The sequence below is a fragment of the Ixodes scapularis genome, unplaced genomic scaffold (genome assembly GCF_016920785.2).
Source record: "Ixodes scapularis isolate PalLabHiFi unplaced genomic scaffold, ASM1692078v2 PGA_scaffold4__175_contigs__length_147842914, whole genome shotgun sequence".
Lineage (NCBI taxonomy): Eukaryota > Metazoa > Arthropoda > Arachnida > Ixodida > Ixodidae > Ixodes > Ixodes scapularis.
The window spans coordinates 143,033,360-143,051,692 of NW_024609879.1; the positions used below are offsets into that span (position 1 = coordinate 143,033,360).

At 40.7% G+C, this 18,333-nt stretch overlaps 1 protein-coding gene across 1 annotated transcript; it reads right to left on the reverse strand.

Moving 5' to 3' along the window:
* Window positions 1-1,335: 1,335 nt before the first annotated feature.
* On the reverse strand, window positions 1,336-18,068 carry LOC120847570. The gene is made up of 5 exons (XM_040219398.1): window positions 18,007-18,068; window positions 14,211-14,249; window positions 5,069-5,214; window positions 4,781-4,900; window positions 1,336-1,451 (listed from the first exon to the last, which is right to left on the reverse strand). Exons 1-5 carry the CDS (start codon window positions 18,062-18,064, stop codon window positions 1,419-1,421), a joined length of 396 nt encoding a protein of 131 aa, XP_040075332.1. The 5' UTR covers window positions 18,065-18,068; the 3' UTR covers window positions 1,336-1,418.
* Between the last annotated feature and the right edge of the window lie 265 nt (window positions 18,069-18,333).

Here is an 18,333-nt window from a genome sequence, read left to right on the forward strand (position 1 = left end):
TGGCGATGTCTATTTGGTGCTGCTTGATTAGCCTCCTGGCATCTTAGCGTCGGTTGTTCTCGGTCTTTGGGTGAAACGGAGTATACCGGCCGATACCTCGCCATTGTGAAACCTAAACATGGGCGGTATATTTTTTTTTATAACTGGAGTATAAAAATGCTACTGCTTAACCGAGCATGGCGTGAGCTAAATATTTTTTTTTCAGCGTATACAATGCTGTAACTTTCATGACAAAAAAAAAAAAAAAAGCTACAGTAAAGGCAGCTGGAAGAGGCCAGGGAGTCATGTCAATGAGAATGTTAAACAAATTCATTGACAGATTGCAGACTGCATCATTCCATGATCTAATAATATTTTCAGCATCGTCATTTGTCCTGCTGACTTTTTGAGCGTATTGGGGAAAGTAGGCGCAATGGCATTTTTTGAGAATGTGTGGTGTACATGAAATAGCAGAGATATGCGATCTAACGGAGTCTTGAATAACAAGCTATTTAAGTAGTCTCCCTTTTATTAAACATATATCATAACTCCACAAAGAAGAAGGTAAAGAGAGAGAGAGAGAGAGAGAGAGAATAAGGAAGAAATAATTTCTTATTGAAAGTTTGGCATATAATTACGGATATTCTATTTTATTGGTTTCGCTGATGTAGCTATGCCATTTTCACGCTTATAGATTGTTTTCCCATGACCCACAGCCGTTTCATGAACGTAATATCTTACATACAGTGATTGCAGCTAATAATTAATATAGTGATAAGATTGCTAATGCACTTTGCGAATAGCATGGTGAAGGGAGCTGGAAAAAAAATACTAGGCAAGAATATGTTTCTTCCTAGATCCTTCAAGTTCTGAAATTTCAAAGGAAATGTCTTGAAAGTGCTGCAATGTCGTCAATTCAAATCCATAATCCAAGACATATGCAAAACAATTTTGTTATACAAAGTTTTTTGCATTTCAACTCCAGCCTAAATGTGGTAAGGTTGCGTTAATTGCTTTGATTTTAATTTGTGAGTCACTGTGAAAGCAGTAATATAACATGCTTGTGTGTCTTACAAAGATGTCTTTAATTTTCGAACATTTATTTACTTATATGAAGATTCTTGCGTTCATATTTGCAGAACATTCTTATTTCAAGTAGAACATATTCAATTCCGCGTTTTGGCTAGAGCACAGCATTCATTTTTATTAATTAAAGCCTATGCGCACAACGGCAGATTTACGGACATGAAAAAAGGTCTTCAGAAACTACTAAATCGCTTTATTTCCCAGGCACGCACACACACAGAAACATATATATATATATATATATATATTTTTTTTTTTTTAAATCGTAGAATGTTTACTAGGCTGCTTGTGTCTTCAGTGTACATCTAGTTGACTTCACTGCTGAATCATGCAACCTCTCGTGGTTTTTATGGCTATTTGGTTTTGCACTTTCCTTGGTCGTTGCACTGAAAAAAAGCGTTTTAATACATTTTGAATAGGTATTTTCCCGAATGGCTAACTTTTTCGCTTTAAAAACAATTTATTAGGCGATGATCATTTTAATTTGTAATAATATGTTCGTTGCAATTAAATGAACCATACAGGATTTTAATTAAATAAAAAAACATGGCTGAGCTTTTGTTGTTTTTGTTGTTATTCTGATTATTGTAGTTAATACAGCAGTTATAACTTCAGGTAAAACTGTCGTGAAAGGAAGCTAAAAGGCCTTATGATAACGTATAGATTACGCATGCCAGGTACTATTAAATAATTTTGTACCTTGGTTACACTACGACATTTCGGTCGGTCAGCGCCACGCCATGATAGTGTTTCTAAATATGTAAATTCTTTACCAACACTGAAACTGTAGTATTTTCATAGACGTTGAGTGAAATAGCAGTACGTTGCTGGAATCAATGTTAAAAAAAGGTTTGATTTTCCAGAACTAAAGTGTAAGACTTCAAAACCTTTGTGAGATTTGACAGATACAGCAATTTTTTTTTCGTTTTTGCCCATTGGAAACATTCCAACTCTGTGTGATTTAAGTTCGCATTCACTAAGAGTACTGAGAATAATTTATTGTCAGAGACACCATGTTGTGCTAATAATATTTGAAAAAGGTTGATAATTGAACATTATGAAAGTTATATTGATGTTGAACGTTTCGGAAGACCGACCAAAATAAAGTTTGCTTGAAATTCATCAATTTAATAATGCAGTGTTTATATTTATGTGCTTTGCTACAACGCCCTCGTGCTCCGCGATAAAAATAAGTAAGTAAGTAACAATAATAGAAATAGTAATATTAGTATGTGAGTTACGGGAAAGTATTTTGGAATTCTTTTTTTATCTAGCTGTAGTTTACTCTGATCGCGCAACACTTTCACTTGTTTTGACTTAGGTATGTAGTACTGTAACACTAATACGTTAAAATATAGGAACTCACAGTAAAGTTGCTCGAAACACATAAGGTATAAATATTACATCGTTCATACGACTGTCAACCAAAACCACCACATATTCTAAATATTCCCGAATTTTAAATTAAACTTTAAAATTTAATTTATAATTTAGATGACGGCGGATTCGATACAAAAACAACACTAGTTGAATTTTGAAACCGCAGAAAAACATAATAAGCTGCTATGAAGGACTAAAGGAAGCATGAACTCCTCAAGATATTCATACTCAGTTTTTATGTAGCATATCTGTCTATGGTGAGGAATCGATCAAAGCTCAGCATGCAGTACCGCTACGTAACTGTATACTTAGTTTACAAATGAGTACAATATGCCGCCAATGACAAACCCATATGAAAAAGGCCGAATATTATCTCTAACACTTGTTAAACAAAGAAAGACGCAATCTCTTTTGAGTTGTTTAGGGTATTTTAATATATGCTGAGGTACTCCGCCCCACCTGTTTTTTTCCCGTCATACTTTTTTCTGCCTTCGGTCAGTCGAACGAGCCTATTTGCTAAAGACGAACTTTTCAGTTTAATAAGTTCTTCGGTGAAAACCAAGAACATGTTAGATATTGAACCCTCGGGATTCTTGATGAGGAACATTTGAATATAGCAAATATAATATTTAAATATTAAGAATAATTAAAAAAACGTTTTGTTCTACAAAATATTCTTAAATTTCGAGTTTATTAAGATTTAAGGAGCGTAAGCTGTGGAAATATAAATAACCCATAGCAATATGATTTAAAATATTTTCTGGGTTAAGATTTTCTATTCGTTTATTATAATGCACTGCAGAATGATTAAATTTGAGGTACTGTCTGATCCTGAAGCGTATAGAATATAAAGCAACCAATTTTAAATGAGCGATATAGTTTATGTGCCTAAAAATTGTGGGAGAGGGGGGGGGGGGGCGACCAGAGCGCGCGGGAAAGTCAGAACGCCGAGCTCTGGTTCGAAAGATTAGAGGGTAGGCCGGAAGCTAGCTGCCTTTGTCTCCACTGCACGCGTCGAACGCGTTCGAATGTCAGAGCCGAACGCCAGACGCATGCGCCTTTGACGTGTGCAGTGGAGACAACTTTTTTCTCCACTGTACTCGTCGTTTGAATGCATTCGAATGCGAAAACCAAACGCCGGACGCCGGCGTTCCGCGTCCTAACGCGTTCGACGAGTGCAGTGGAGACAAAAACAGCTAGCTTTAGGCCTACCCACTAATCCTTCCAATCAGAACTCTGCGTTCTGACGTCCCTCTCGTCTCCTCCTCTGCCTTACTTTCTGGACTCATTTGGCCGTCCTTTAATTGAGATTGTTTTCCGATTATTTATATTATGTATAATCCTTGTACCGAAAGCCATAACTTGTAACGTTATTCATGCCAAGGTGCCATACAAATAAAATGCGAATTAATTTTTTTTTTCAATACCGAAACAAAAGATGGAAAATAAATAACAAAAAAATGAACACTCCTCTGTTGATCCACAGTACAGTCATGGTGATAGATGCGTCACGTCACGGCGAAGTCGTTAGGCATCGGTGCCGCGTTTGCGCACCGTGGGGGCTTGACGACAAAGTCTCTTGGCCTCGTTTTGACGACCATGCACCTCACTGTTCTTTCTGCGACGAACGGCGAGACGCGTCTGCGTCGTGGCCAGAGAGTTTCAGTGTCTCATAACAAGCGCACTAGCACGCGGCGACGGCAAGACGCACAGGTGTGCCGCTTTGCACCAAGCTGTCGTCAAGCTTCCGCGCGTTTTCCGCTTGGGGCGGCTCAGGGATCTACTACGGATGATGAAATTCGCACGCCTTGTGTCCTAAGTGGTACTGAATGGATGGATACAGCTGAAATATTTTAATCGGGCGGCGGCTTGCGCCACCTATCAGAAGATAATATCTTCAAAAACTCAAATTAAATTTGTAATTAATTAAAACTAGCAAACATTTTCTGTCACGACATCGCAGCAACTGTGGCCATCTAGCGGGCGATACACGAGATTCATACGCGCATGAAAGCTCCTCAAATACCGCTCATAAAACTAGTTATCTCTAAGCTCAGGCGTAGCTCTAATGCATGTTGTCCATCTTGGGATGAGCGGTAGCATACTGTTGTACATTTCCACAGTAGATGTAGCATTAGCGGACCTAGAATCGAATCCTGAGAACACCGGGGCGGCGGGCGATCTTTTCAAGCATTAGACAATATCGAGGACTGACGCCGTATGCTCTCCTCCCTGCAATGATTACTACAACAACCACAAACACAACGGACTTCAGAAATAGCGGTGGGAAAAGCCCATAACATGGTATCACTGTAATAAGCAAAGTGAAGTTTACCTTGTCATGGCCCTTATTTTTGCAGGGAAATCCATTGGGTGCAGTTGTATCAAAGTAGAAAATTGCAGCGCCATCACTGCAAGCGCAGCACAAGGTGCAGTTCCGGAAGGCAAGGCTTGGCTAAAACGAGAATTTCGGTTCAATGTAAATATAGATCAACTTATCTTCGCCCTTAAGCATAATCAGTGAATATTTAACTGGGCAAATGCCGCATTTCATAGGCCGGCTTGTGAGCAAAGAAAAAGCCACAATTCACTTAGCACCCTTTAAATAGGGTTTGAAACTTACATCTCCGATACATTGGGCGTTCCTGTTCTCACGAGAATGATATTGGCAGATCTGTCCAAGTCTAAATGGTGACATTTGTGGACGTTTTGTTGTAGATTGATTCAACCTGCGGAAGCTATCTTCTGATACCCTTGGGCAGCCGTTCTCTGAAATCAAAATGGGGATGCTTTTGTGCGCTTTAAAGATTCCATTATTAGTGAGTGTAAAATGCTCTTCTGTACAGTTAGTGTACCACCGTGAGTTTCGTTGCTTCATGTAAATAATGTCGTTTGACACCTGAGACTGTGGTTCAGAAAAAGAAAAGAAAATGTAGTCGAAGGAACAGATACAAAAGGGAACGTTCCATTCTGTGTCTGTTACATCGACTAAAAGTTTTTTTTCCTTTTCTGCACCAGGCTCAGGCCAGCTTGCCTACGCACTTACATTTTTTTTTCATCAGTAGAAATGTTTTATGTGGCGTGCTTATTTTTAGATATTTTTTAGACATAAAGCATATGTTGACACGTTCTGACTCTAGAGGTATTTACATTGCAAAGTTCACCTGTAGGCTCGAATCGGTTAATTTTCATTTGGTTTACATTTGCTGCTGAGTACGTTGAGGGTTGGTGTTATTAGGCTTATGCTTCACATCAACGATGTCTTAATTCAGATACTTTTCTTAATTCCTTACATTACGCTAAATGTATGCATATATTAATAACATTTAAATACATAAATTAGATACAACAAAAACAAGAAAGTCACTTTCTCGTTTTTAATTCTGTATAATATTCACAGTGAGACAATGCATTGCGAAACAATGAATGAAAATAACCCTCCTGGATCGTGTTGTCAAATTCCGGAAGGCGTTCTTGTTGCCCTCCTTTACATAGACGCTAGCAAGAGCAGCGGCATTTGCCGCTGCTCTTGCTAGCGTCTAATAAGATTCAAAACTTTTTTTATATATATTTTTTTTGGGCATCTTGAACGGTTTGGTAATGTTTTTCACGCGGTTTACTCCCACAGTCTTAACCGAGGTGGCGTTCCAGAGGAGTGACAATTGAAAGGGTGTTGCCAATATTCAAATCATCCGACAGTAACCGTGTCGACAAATATAACCATTTCACTGTTGTTAATATCCAGTAAAATGCTTGAGCACTCTAATTATTTTCAAGCCTTTGAATTTATTGTTCGAGAAAAATAATTTTTCGTATTAATAGCCTGTATTCCTGTTTTGTACGTCTACTGTAACATAATTGATCCGCAGGACCCACGAATACACAGTTATTATATTCACTGAGAGCTCATAAGCTCTCAGTGAATATAACCCTACGTTTCGTATACGAAACGTAGGGTGTGGCTCAGTATGCTCACACTTCTTGCTTCGTGATTGGTTCTTTGGCTCCATTAGCGCTTACTACCGCAACTTGATTGGGTGCACAGCGATAATAAGTTGCCAGGGCGAAAAATTTGTTGTCTTGAAACGATAACTTAAGGAGCTTGTGTCGCAGAAAAACCTGCATCGGCATCGGTTGTGTGACGAGAGAATCCTTATTAGTCAATAAAGTCATTATGTCACAGCCACATGATCTCGCGCGTGAGTTTCAAACAACCCACAAAGCTCATGCGAAACGTGACCTCACGCGTACAATCAAAGTGATTAAAACGTAACATGTAATTCGAATTAAAAGTCGTCGCATCTCTCAAATGATTTCACTTTATATAGATTATCATTTGAATTAAACAAAACATAAAAAAAATTTAGGCATGATTCGGTTTCACGATTCTCCGGTTGCGAGTCAGACACGCTACCGACTAGGCCACGCAGATTTCTTTTAAAGTTTTTATTGTATGGGTTAAGCAACAAAGGGAACAGACATAATGCGTTGTCACTTCTGTTTTTCTACAGGAAGACCCTCTTGAGCACTTTTCAAAGGGCTTTGTTTGAAATCGGCGCATGCCTTTCACCATATTAAACGCCGATTCTAGTTCACTTGAAGGTTGTAGTAAGCTGCAAACATTTTCAACCTGCGTGACAAGTTGAACAAAATACAAGTGCACTTTTTTGGCATCAAGGTCTGCATTTCTGACTTCCATTCGCATTTTCCATCTACTAAACAATCCCCCCCCCCAAAAAAAAAACAAACAAAAAAAAACATATGATAGGGCACAGAGTTTTTCTTTTGTAGATCTAGGGGATGGATTCGGTGAGGGTTGATAAAGAAGTCTTGTTTTTAAAGTGCTCTGTAGCACGTTCCAGAAGAATTGGCGGTCCCAAAAAAAGATAGACATGGTGAACCGTTTCTGGTTGCTTGCAGAGCAAACAGGTTGTTGTCCATGACATAAGAAATCCCTTATAATTTAGCCACGCCTTCACAAGAAGTGTGGAACTCTGCAGTCTAATGAAAAAAAGACTTCGCCGAAGGTGCCACAATCATTGGCTTTACTCGTGCCAGGACATTCTAGCCCTGACACCCAGAAAATAAAGGGCGGTACAACGGAGCGGGAAACAGGCTTTTAGTAAGGTCACGTGACAGCTTTTCTTGCTGACCGGTGTCAACGACTTTTTTGAGAGACCCAGGCACTTTAGGCAGTGCTATATAATTTAACACAATGAAAAAAAGGTGATGCACAAACTTTGTTTGAAGTACGGCTCAAAGGAAAGGATGCCCTTAATCACATATGAAAAAAAAAAAAAGAAACAACCTTGGCACTAGCTGGTGCACAAACAAATGGGAAAGGTGTCGAAAAATGTGTCTTTGCCGTTATGTCTGTAGTTCAAAACATACTTGGCTGGGCGCATTAACAGAGTTCGTGTTAGCGGTGCATGAGTTATCGAGATCATGCATATGTCCTTCTGGGTCGCTAAACTCGTGGAACAAAACATTCTTTGCTTTCTGACGTAGCGGGGGGAGTGACCAAAAGAACGCCGCAAAGTTTCCTCCTCCCAGCGCGCGCTCAACTTCGCAACTTTTGACGACAAATCCCCCGCCTAGGCGGTGCACGAGAGCACGAGACAGCGCGGGGAGGCGAGCGTCCACGCCGCTCGCTGTGCGTTGTCTTTGGGCTCTGTAGCGCCGTTGGACCGCAATAGGAGGTATTCACTGGACGCCATAATTGTGGGTTCTGTTTAGAGCGCATGCTCAGAACGAGCTCACATTATTAGCCTGCTAAGACCTTGATGGTGCTAAATGCACGCTCCAAAATGACTGCGGAAGCTCACCGTCAGCACGCGCTCAGCAGCAGCGCACACGGATATGGCCGCCAGTGAATACTCCCTATTCGATCTCTCCATACCTCGCTCAGACGAGGAGCAAGAGCAGGCGAAGGGAGTTCGTCTGCTACGATGAGGCATTCGCACAGCAGAACTGAAAGAAAAAGTAGATTTTCTGCTCGAAATCGCGTCCCGCAGACCACAAACTCAAACGCGAGCTTGACTTGTAAGCGTCTGAAATTTCACGAAGAGAGGAATCGACGACCCGTGCTTTACTTGCAAAATTTGAGTCGCTATGTTGCCGTACAGACGCTGAAACCTACCAGTGTGTAAGGAAAGGCTCAGGACAAACACAGAGGCCGCGAGATCTCGCATCATTTGAGTGCGGGTGAAAAGTGGAACATTTGTCGACAAAGCTCTCACAGCAGAAACCTTTGACACATTCACTCAGCGTCTGGGAAAGCTAAACATGGAGACGTTGCCCGAGGTTTGAGCAAAGTCATATTTGAACGGCAGCTATCTTGCCCCGTCGTATTTTGTTTGAGAAAGCACTCGTTCTCAACGCCATCACCGGTGAAATAAGAAGTCTTAGGAAACGTATTGCTAGATATTCCAACGAACTAGATTTAAGCCTTATCCTTTCAGTGGTTCACTCATAATACCATGTTTAAAACGGAGCAAGCTCTTGCTTGTACAGTGCCATCAATTTTCTCAAGAGTATGATGTTTTGTAGTCAGCTGGTTTCGGAAACTTACGCCGTCTGTAAATATCTCTGACAGCCGAGCTGCTTAATTTGAAGTCATCGCAAATGTAAGTTCCACGTTGCAGGAACCGACGTTTATAGATAAACGATGGCAGCAACTATACTCTCGCATTCCCACCCATCACGTCGAACAAAAAAGCGCTAGTTTCAGTTTGAGGTCGGTACTTTTCTACAACATTTATGGCGACAGCATCAATCTGCACTCGGTGGATTCGGCAAGTTCGTTTGGGCCGGTTCTCCGTGGAGCACTCCGCGGGTGCAATGCATTAGAACTCTCACAGTGCAAGTCTGGATCGCAGATCGAGAGCCTATCACTGGTATCACCGACGGCAATTGCTTGACAACAGGCAATACACTCAAGTCAAAGGAAGAAACACGCAAAAGTAGGAAGCTTGTAGGCGGTGCCCGAGGGCGAGTATTTTATGACGTGCTGCGATCATTATATCGGGTGCTTGGAGATCAAATAGACATTCAACACACGTTCAAACATCGATTAAAAAAAAAAAAAAATCGGCCAGAGCACCGCTGACTTTTCCGACGTCGCTTCCTTCGGTTGCTAAATGAATGACACGTTCAACGACTGAACGGCACGCTCAGAGGTTTAGTTTGTCATGAAAGCCCTCACAGCAGTTCAAAGAAAAAGCTTTCACGAGAAGTATTATGTACAAGCGGTTAAAACGGTGCGAATGTCTCCAGTAAAGGCCTTCTAACTTATCGTTTGCTGAGCTCTGACGACTCCGAGATCACGCATGACTCCACAATAACACTCGGTAACCCTTGTTTTATCAAACACATCACAGTTAACGCCCAACAAAGTCGCCCTCGACCACACAACATTTATTTTAAAAAATTGGTATTCTAACGCGTTTAATATTCTTGCCCACAATATTAACTGTTATTTGCGGTAAACACGATAGAAGTTTCCTGATCTAGAACAACCTCTAACGCAATAAAATTGAGTTTTGCCGTTTCTCCAATAGAATGCATTAGATCTTGTCTCGCGATGACTGCCGGTGGTGCCGCTCAACCCCAGCAACACAGGCCTCTATCTGCGATCCAGCCTCCTAAGAGATCAGTAATTCCAGTGCTATTAGACGTAAATAGTTCATTTGCATCGGTACGCCCACACCTGCTGGATGTCGGGACGAGGCGCAAAACCGTACATCCGGCCAATATTGAAGCCGGTTTTCGGCCGAAATTGCCTCGACACTCGCCAACAAGCAACGTGCTGTTTCGGCGACTCGTTTGTGTAATTTATTTGTTCATTCATTTTATTGGGTCCCGGGCCACTGTGTACACCCCGAAAGAGTAGCGTACTGTGGTAATTACCCCTTTACGAGAAGGAGTATTGTAGTTTTACATCTTTATAAAAAGGTGTAGTGCATATCAGATGTTTTAAGAAACGTGTTTAAAAAATCACACACTTTTAAGGGTGTGAGGTTTACATTTTTATAAGGTCTATTCCTACACTTATTAGGGTGTTAGGTATGGGACACCCCACTTACATATATAAAGGTGTGAAAATGTTTAATGTCTCTATATCTCTAACGGAAGAAAATATCTTTCATGTGATTACATCGCTTGCCGATGAAACGATCTGTCGACGACACGTCGTTCGATGAACTGATTTGACCGCCAATGAGTGACGACTGCCAGTAGAATTTCGGGGAAATAATTCTGCCGGCTGCCGGGAGACTCCACCCTGCCCAAGAATTACCCCAGTTCTTGTTTGTTTTTCAACATTCTGAATTGTATACCAGCTTATTAGTACCTCTTGGGATATTACAGAAAAAAAAAACAAAAAAAACGATGGCAGCCGCAAAAACTTTGATAGCTCGGCTCACAGTCATGTGGGAGATTGACAGGTGCTCGTCAGTCGCCACCATGCCTTGAAAGCTACCGGTTCCGAAGAGAGAACTTGTCGTTCCACTGTCGATAGGATTCGCTCGATTTGCAAAATGGCGGCGGCCGGAGAGCTCTTTTTGCAAAGGTTTATTCGTGCTTTACACTGACGTCACATCATTCATTACGCACCAAAATGTAAGAGAATGAGGGGGGGGGGGGGGGGACGCTGTTTTTGTACGAATTTAGGGTGACGGATTAATCTATAATCATCTAGGGGGAGAATAGCGACGTTTGGGCACGTCTGGGACGGGACACCCAGGATAGAGTCCCGGTGAAAGGTGTAGTTCCTCGTTCCCTTCGTCTCAGGTGATGGCCGGAGAGCTGACGGATGACGTCAGGTGCCAAGCATGTATGCACGAACTCAGCTCTGTTATGTCACAGCGCGGTGGTCCAATACAAAAATGGTCTATGGTCGTCTATGGAAAATTATATGGCAGGCTATCACCCCCTGTGGCCCTCTATGGTCGGCCATAGAAATCCATAAAAACAGCTACAGCCAGCAGTAGAAAAACCTATGGACATGTGTCTAAAGACGGTGAACCAATACATTTTCTTTCCACGCCTATAAAAAATCACTACCGACGCTTACTTTTTTAGTAAAAAACACTCCAAGTTAGAAAATTAAATCAATACTAAATTTCTGTAATGTCGGTGACAAACCATGTTCTCTGCTGTTGCAACGAGTCGTGAAAACCAGTAATATTGTTTTTTTTTTAAATCCATTAAAATACTTGTGAAACGATCGAAATTAATTATTACCCCCAAAAGTGAAAATAAATTACACTGGCGCTGAACATTGCAATCAAGCAATAGCTTGATTGCAATTTTCAGCGCTAATGTAATGCATGTCATCACTGCGTTGTTAACGTAATTCATCAAACTCTTTAACATGATAATTAATAAATTTTTGTTAATTAGCCTAATGAGCTACATTTGCTTTTTTCAGGGTATTGAATTAAGAGATGGGGGCTATTCCACGAGACAATTCAGATAATGTATTAAGTATGAGTAATCTTTGCTCCGCCTGTCTGTGTTTTTGCGACAAATGATGGGTCACCGGCAAAATCGGATTCAAAAATTAGACTGCCATATATACAGCTAGTGCGAACATAGCGTATGTTCGCTCCAATGGCGCTGCGTTGTTGCTTGTTAGAAAAAAAAAGCGCTGCGTTTTGTTGTTGTGTGGGGTAGTTGTTCTGCTTGTGTTCCGTGTATTCTTTGTGTTCAGAGATGTATGCATCCACATGTAGCGTTCATAAGTCGGGGGAACTTGAAGTAAATTTTTTTTAGAGTTTGTTGGTTAAAGAGAGCCATAGGGTAAGCCATAGAGAAGTCGTTAGCCAACCATTAGAGAAGCTAAAGAGCGCTATGGCTAGACAGCGATAGGGCCATAGACAAAGCTAAAGAAAACCGTAAAGGCGACCGTAAAAAATGCTAAAGACAGCCATAGAAAATTCTTTAGCTAATTGGGCCAAGCAGCTAAAGCCGACCATACAAAGAATTATCTATAGCCGACCATAGGACATTTTTGTATGGGGTGGCTCGACGGGCGCACTTCCGTTCTGGCGCAGTCACCAGAAAGCATCATGCGGGACGTGCATCTCAGTGTTGTTTTTGATAGAACCAGACAAAGATCTGTCTTCTTTTCAAAACGCCGCGACGGGGGCTGTACCAAAAGAGTCGGGAAACGTTTCAAGGTCAGTTTTCATGAGCTTTCGGTCTCTTCGGTTTGTCCAATAACCCGAATAAGTGCTGTTAAAAAGAAAAGCTAGACGCCGTCGGGCCGCGATTGCTTGTGCGGGAAGCACTTTGGGTTGAATTACCGGATGCTTGTGGTCGTCAGATTTATTTGTTTTTTTTTCCAACATGAACGCGGGAAAACCGCCAAGTTGTACGGATCACCTGCCGGACTACGTTCAGTGCGTCTTCAAGTTCAAACGGCCTCCTGATCGTTAGAACAGTCGTCGGCTCTTTCAAACGTTTCTGCTTGTTGTCGTAATCTCGTACGACAGCGCCGTGTAGACCAAACGGTAACCCGGTAATTACGATAAGTAGTAAGAGCAGGCCTAAAAAAATATAAGTTTGAAGGTTGGTTGGGTCAGCAGACTCGGTGTAAAGAGTAGATACAAGGTATATGATGATAATTGTTACCAGTGACCATCACCGAGTTGTTATGCCTGATTTACTTGGTCCGATTCTGCTTGCGAGTTTCAGTATTGACGTCGACCATCACAGGTACGGTTCACGCTTTTGCAGCCCGAGCGACGTCATGACTGCAAATAGCGAGCAGAATCTCATCATGCTAAACAAAAAGAGTGGTTGTTTGTGCGAGTTGGTTTGACATCTTATACAATCTTGTGCGCAACAAAGACGAGGACAAAAGCAGAGAAGAGGACACAACAAGGCGCAACTTTCAACTGAATTTTATTGAAAACGTGTTCCGGTATATATATAGTCTCAACCATTGTTACAATGACAACAACAAAAAAAAAAGTAAAGGAAAAACGCCATCACATAGCATAACTGGGAAACAACACTATCTCGTTCTCAGGAAAAACAATTCATTCTCCGATAATGCAATCGACGGCATAGCAACACATGTGTATCCTAAATAATCAATATGCTCGGCTTCTATGATTTCGCGTGTTACCGCTGACTTGCATTTCCCAATTTTTACGCATTCATCCAACAGTGGGGTACAACCGCATGTCCTGCAATGCAAGTCAAGAAAGCCACCGTTCTTTTTTGCTCTACAGTTTTGCATGTGGGGCTGTGAGGGGGGGGGGGGGGGGGTGGAATATTTCATGGTGCGAACCTTCAGTGCGACGGGAGTGCCTCACGTGGCTGGCGATGCACTGAGATCGATACTGGTTCCGACTAGTTAACAGCTCCGTGCCAATGCTGATAATGTTTTATACTTTGTTTCACACTACGCTAGCCCACAGCCGAGAGTACGTTAAAAGTTCTATTTATCCTTAATCTGGATGTTTTCAAATGTGGCATTCAAATATTGTACACAGAAGCTGTGCACAGACAAGCGCTGAGGACGTTTTCGGCCGTCAGTTCTGTATGTCTCAAACACGTCGTAAATTTCCCGTGTTTTTTTTTCTCGTAAATTATGAGCGAGTCTCTCTTAATATAGTTGCTTGAAGACTCGCGAATAAAGTTTTCGCTTATAACGTACGCACAGCTGGCGTTCTCTACTGTTTTTCTAACTGAAATGTTGGGAGTTTGGCGTCCTTTTGAAGCACAGTGGTGTTCACCCTAAAAATAGCGCTTACCTGGGTTCGGATTTCCTTGACCTCGGTTGGCGGAGCCCCCTGAATAGTCAGAAAAAGGCGAACAAATCAAGTCGTTATTATGGCAGAAACTGACTTATCTACCACGTGCCATGTTATTTTATTCAGACTTCACAGCCTACACCCTCTCTACGCCGCGCTAACCAATTTGAATTGATGAGACTTCCATAAAATAAGAAAACATTGCTTCCTTCTTGCCATGCCACTGAAAGGTGCTAACCTTCTAACCGACTCTGTTACACATCCTTGTTTGGCCTTTTTTATATTTCTTTAGTTGGTGGAGGTTGTAATGGCTTGCTTTTTTGTCAAACTTAAAACGTGGTTGAGAACGTGGGTAAGTCAATAGGTCTACAGACTCTATCAATACAATTGATCCCGTCAAGATGCAAAATAGACCAACGAAGAGGGATAATTTGAGCAAATGTTATCTTTAGAATCAAGTATGAATAGGCAACATGAAAAATAGGAGGGACATTTTTCTTTCCCAGATTTTTGTTGGTTTCAGCGTAGACATATATTCAAACGTACGCTGAAAACTGAAATAACTATAGCGGAGAAGCAGATACCAGACAGAAAACTAAATGTCAAATATATTGATAAATAAGCCGCCCTTGAGAGGTGATCACACACTTTTCGTTCCTTGCATAGTTCAATCAACATACTTTAAATATCTAACTCATACGCACAACGTTTCGGTACGATTGAGGTAAAGGGGATAGTCGAATATGTGTGCTCTGCGTCTAAACACGGGCGTGGCTTCCGGTATTACTGCTTTTTTTAAAGGCCACAGCTATGTAATTAAGAATCTATGACTTTTAGTAACCCCCAAACGTGATGTCTATTGCTACATCTATAGTCTCCTACAGCCTAATAAGAACGGGGCGTGGCCTATGATTAAGTTATTTTTTCGTGACTCTTTCTTTTGAAGCACTGTAATTCAGTGGCTTGAACGCGAGCTTAGAAAGTGATCAGCTGCCTTCCTTTACGTGTTATTAACCAGATGTTCCAAAGACATCATAATTTAAAGTTCCAATTAGGACACACAGTCTTTTAATAATCGGTTTATAAAAAGAAAAGATCGTCGTGCGTATGAAAGAAACTATGGTCGAATACATCGTTTCAGTCCCCTCTGCAGTTCCAGTAACAATCGAACACTTAAGTATACTTATTCTCAAAGATACGAAAAAAGAACGTGAGTTTTAAAAAATTATTGTGCGTTTGACATTTTATTATATCTTGAAATACAAAACAATATTTCACTGTACTGAGTATAAATCTATTGACTGCATTTGTAGCTCCTACTCCGCGATATGCCTTCGCTTGGATCTGCAAGCTCAATTTTTCTTAGTCCTTTGACAGAGGAGGAGATAATTAATATATTATTTGCCTTAAAAATAACACAGCAGCTGGAGCCGACGACCTAAAGGCTATACCGATCAAAGCAGTATCTCATTTTTTAAGTCGTCCAATGAAACGTATTTGCAACACTTCAATACTGACTGGCATATTTCCGGAAAAAATGGAACTAGCCCGAGTATGTGTAATACATAAAGGGGGCCCACATAACAATGAAAGTAATTATAGACCAATTTCGGTGCTGCCTTTATTTTCTAAAGTCCTAGAGCAGGCTATAAATGTTCAATTTTCAAATTACTTGAGAGAAAGAAAAACAATTGTAAAACAACAATACGGTTTCCAGAAAAATAAGTCGACAGAAAAGACACTGTTACTTATCAAGGATAAGCTGATAAGTAGTTCTAAAAATCAACGATACACTGTAGGAATCTTAGACTTTCGCAAAGCGTTCGATTCGATTAAACATGACATTCTTTTAATAAAGTTATTATAATATGGTATACGGGGAATAACTTGGGATTTAATTCGCAGCTTACAGGTCACACTATGTAAAAATAAATAAAATTGAGTCTGAACAAGAAAAACTAGGGTATGGCGTACCTCAAGGATCAGTTTTAGGGCTATTACTGTTCCTTATTTATATTATTGATATAATAAATATACCTAAAACTCCAGACATTATACTTTACGCAGTTGATACTAATGTGTTTTCTACGGATAAAGATATAGGTGTAATCGAGGGTGCATCAAATGCATGGCTTCGCGAGCTTGAACTCTGGCTTAACTCCAGCCAACTAGACTAAACATTAACAAAACAAAATACATTATTTTCAAATCTGGTCTTAAGCAACTAGGTAGTAATTTTAAAATAACGTTTAAAAACATGTTACTGGAGCGAGTGACCTTCCTAAAATTCCTAGACGTTTTCTTCGAAGAAACACTAAGATGGACCCGCCATATAAACCATGTTTGTTCTAAAATATCTCGATCCACAGGCATCATATACAATCTAAAAGATCTCCTCCCTAATTGACTAAAATGTCAGTTACACTGCAGTCTAATACAATCGCACCTACACTGCTGCTTATTACTCTGGGGAACCACCACTAAAACCAATCTAGATAGGTTATTAGGAAAACAGAAAAAAAGCAGTTCGCTGTATTGCAGGCGCTCGCTGCACCGATCATTCAGCTCCATAGTTCAAAAAGTATAAAATTTTGAATATAAAAATTCTGTATACGCAAAGCTAGCCATGGAAATATAATATTACTACAACAATGAACAAAATAAATTTTGTGATACTTATCATACTAAGACAACCCAATATGATCTGAGGAATGAAACTTTCATAAAACCCTTAATACGGACAAACTATGGCTCACAAGCATTAGTCTACAAAATACCAGAAATCTGAAATGAACACCCGTAAGTGGTTGAAATATTAAAATCTCCTACTTCATTACCTAGATTTAAAAAGACCATCAAACTCCACCTTTTGGACGCTTCTCATTAGCTTAGTATATGTGTATGAATGCATGCATGTATGAATGGTATGCATTTTGTATTTTGCATTTGTAGTTTCGTGAGAAGCGTCTAGGCCATACGCCACTCGTTATATCTCTGTGTATTGAAGTTGAAACTTGATTGTAAAACATGTTTTCCTGTTTAATGTGTATATGTTAATCACATGTTTCTCTACTTGCAACCGGTTGGTCTGTTTGTGTTATTACCATTTCCTTTTTTTTCGTGCTGTGCGTTGTAGGGTAGGTTCAATAAAGAAAAAAAAAGCGTTGTAGGGTAGGGGGGGGGGCTTGTGAGGTAAAGTCTGTTTACCATTTGCCCATTCACCCGTGACTCAAGAAGTCCAAATAAAGGTTATTAATATATAAAGATATGTCTTCGCGTGAGAAATAAGTTCTTATCGCCAAAATAAATTTAGGGAACAGACTCATTTTTTGGAGGATGACGTACGGTCTCCGCGCGACGCAAGTAGATCCCAGCAAAACAAAACAAAAGGAGAGTTGGAGGGGGGGGGGGGGCAAATATTATAAACACACCTGAGACAAACGACTACAAGCCCCCGGCAACCTAAGATCCAAACGATAGTTGCCAGGTGACCTTTCTTTAAGAATACTCACTCTGCGATACTGCAGTTTTGAAATGGATAGCTCAAGCATAAGGCCAAACGTGTGGATAAAATTAATAATATGTATCCCCGAGCGCTCCTGGAGATGGCGTAACCTTTAGTAACCTGCCTCTACGTGTCTGCGTTCCGTTTCTTAGGAAAAACACAGTGCTTTAATGGGTTTTCTGCGATGGGTTAATGGTTGGCACTAAGGCAAATGTGCAAGGTGACACGCGTTTCCACCTGGATCAAGTTCGTAAATAATGAAAAAAGTGATAATTCAAACACGATATTTACCCGCAATGCAAGCCAGCGCGAGCGCCGCGAGCGGGAGTAAAATTCTAGTCGAAATCATGGCGTGCCTGTAGTCACTGAGGAGTTCATTCTCAGACCACATTTATAAAGGCTAAGTCATTGGAGGAAAAAAAATCAAAAACTAAGCAGCAGCTGAAAATACAAGCAACTCAGGTTCAAGAACCGAAAATGCCTCAAGCATTTACAAAAGAAAACACAGGTACATGCCATCGGGTATAGCCTCAAGAAAAGAAGCAAGCAAATTCCGCTTCACGTGGAGCATTACTATTTTTTTATTAGTTTATTACGAAAGATTATTTATTGTTTCAT

Coding starts and splice junctions, on each gene's coding strand:
- LOC120847570 (XM_040219398.1), bottom strand. CDS start 18,064: ATGATTTCGACTAGAATTTTACTCCCGCTCGCGGCGCTCGCGCTGGCT. Junction 5,215..14,210: donor TCAAGGAAATCCGAACCCAG/GTAAGCGCTATT, acceptor TTTTGATTTCAG/AGAACGGCTGCCCAAGGGTA. Junction 1,452..4,780: donor AAAATAAGGGCCATGACAAG/GTAAACTTCACT, acceptor GCTTTTTTTCAG/TGCAACGACCAAGGAAAGTG.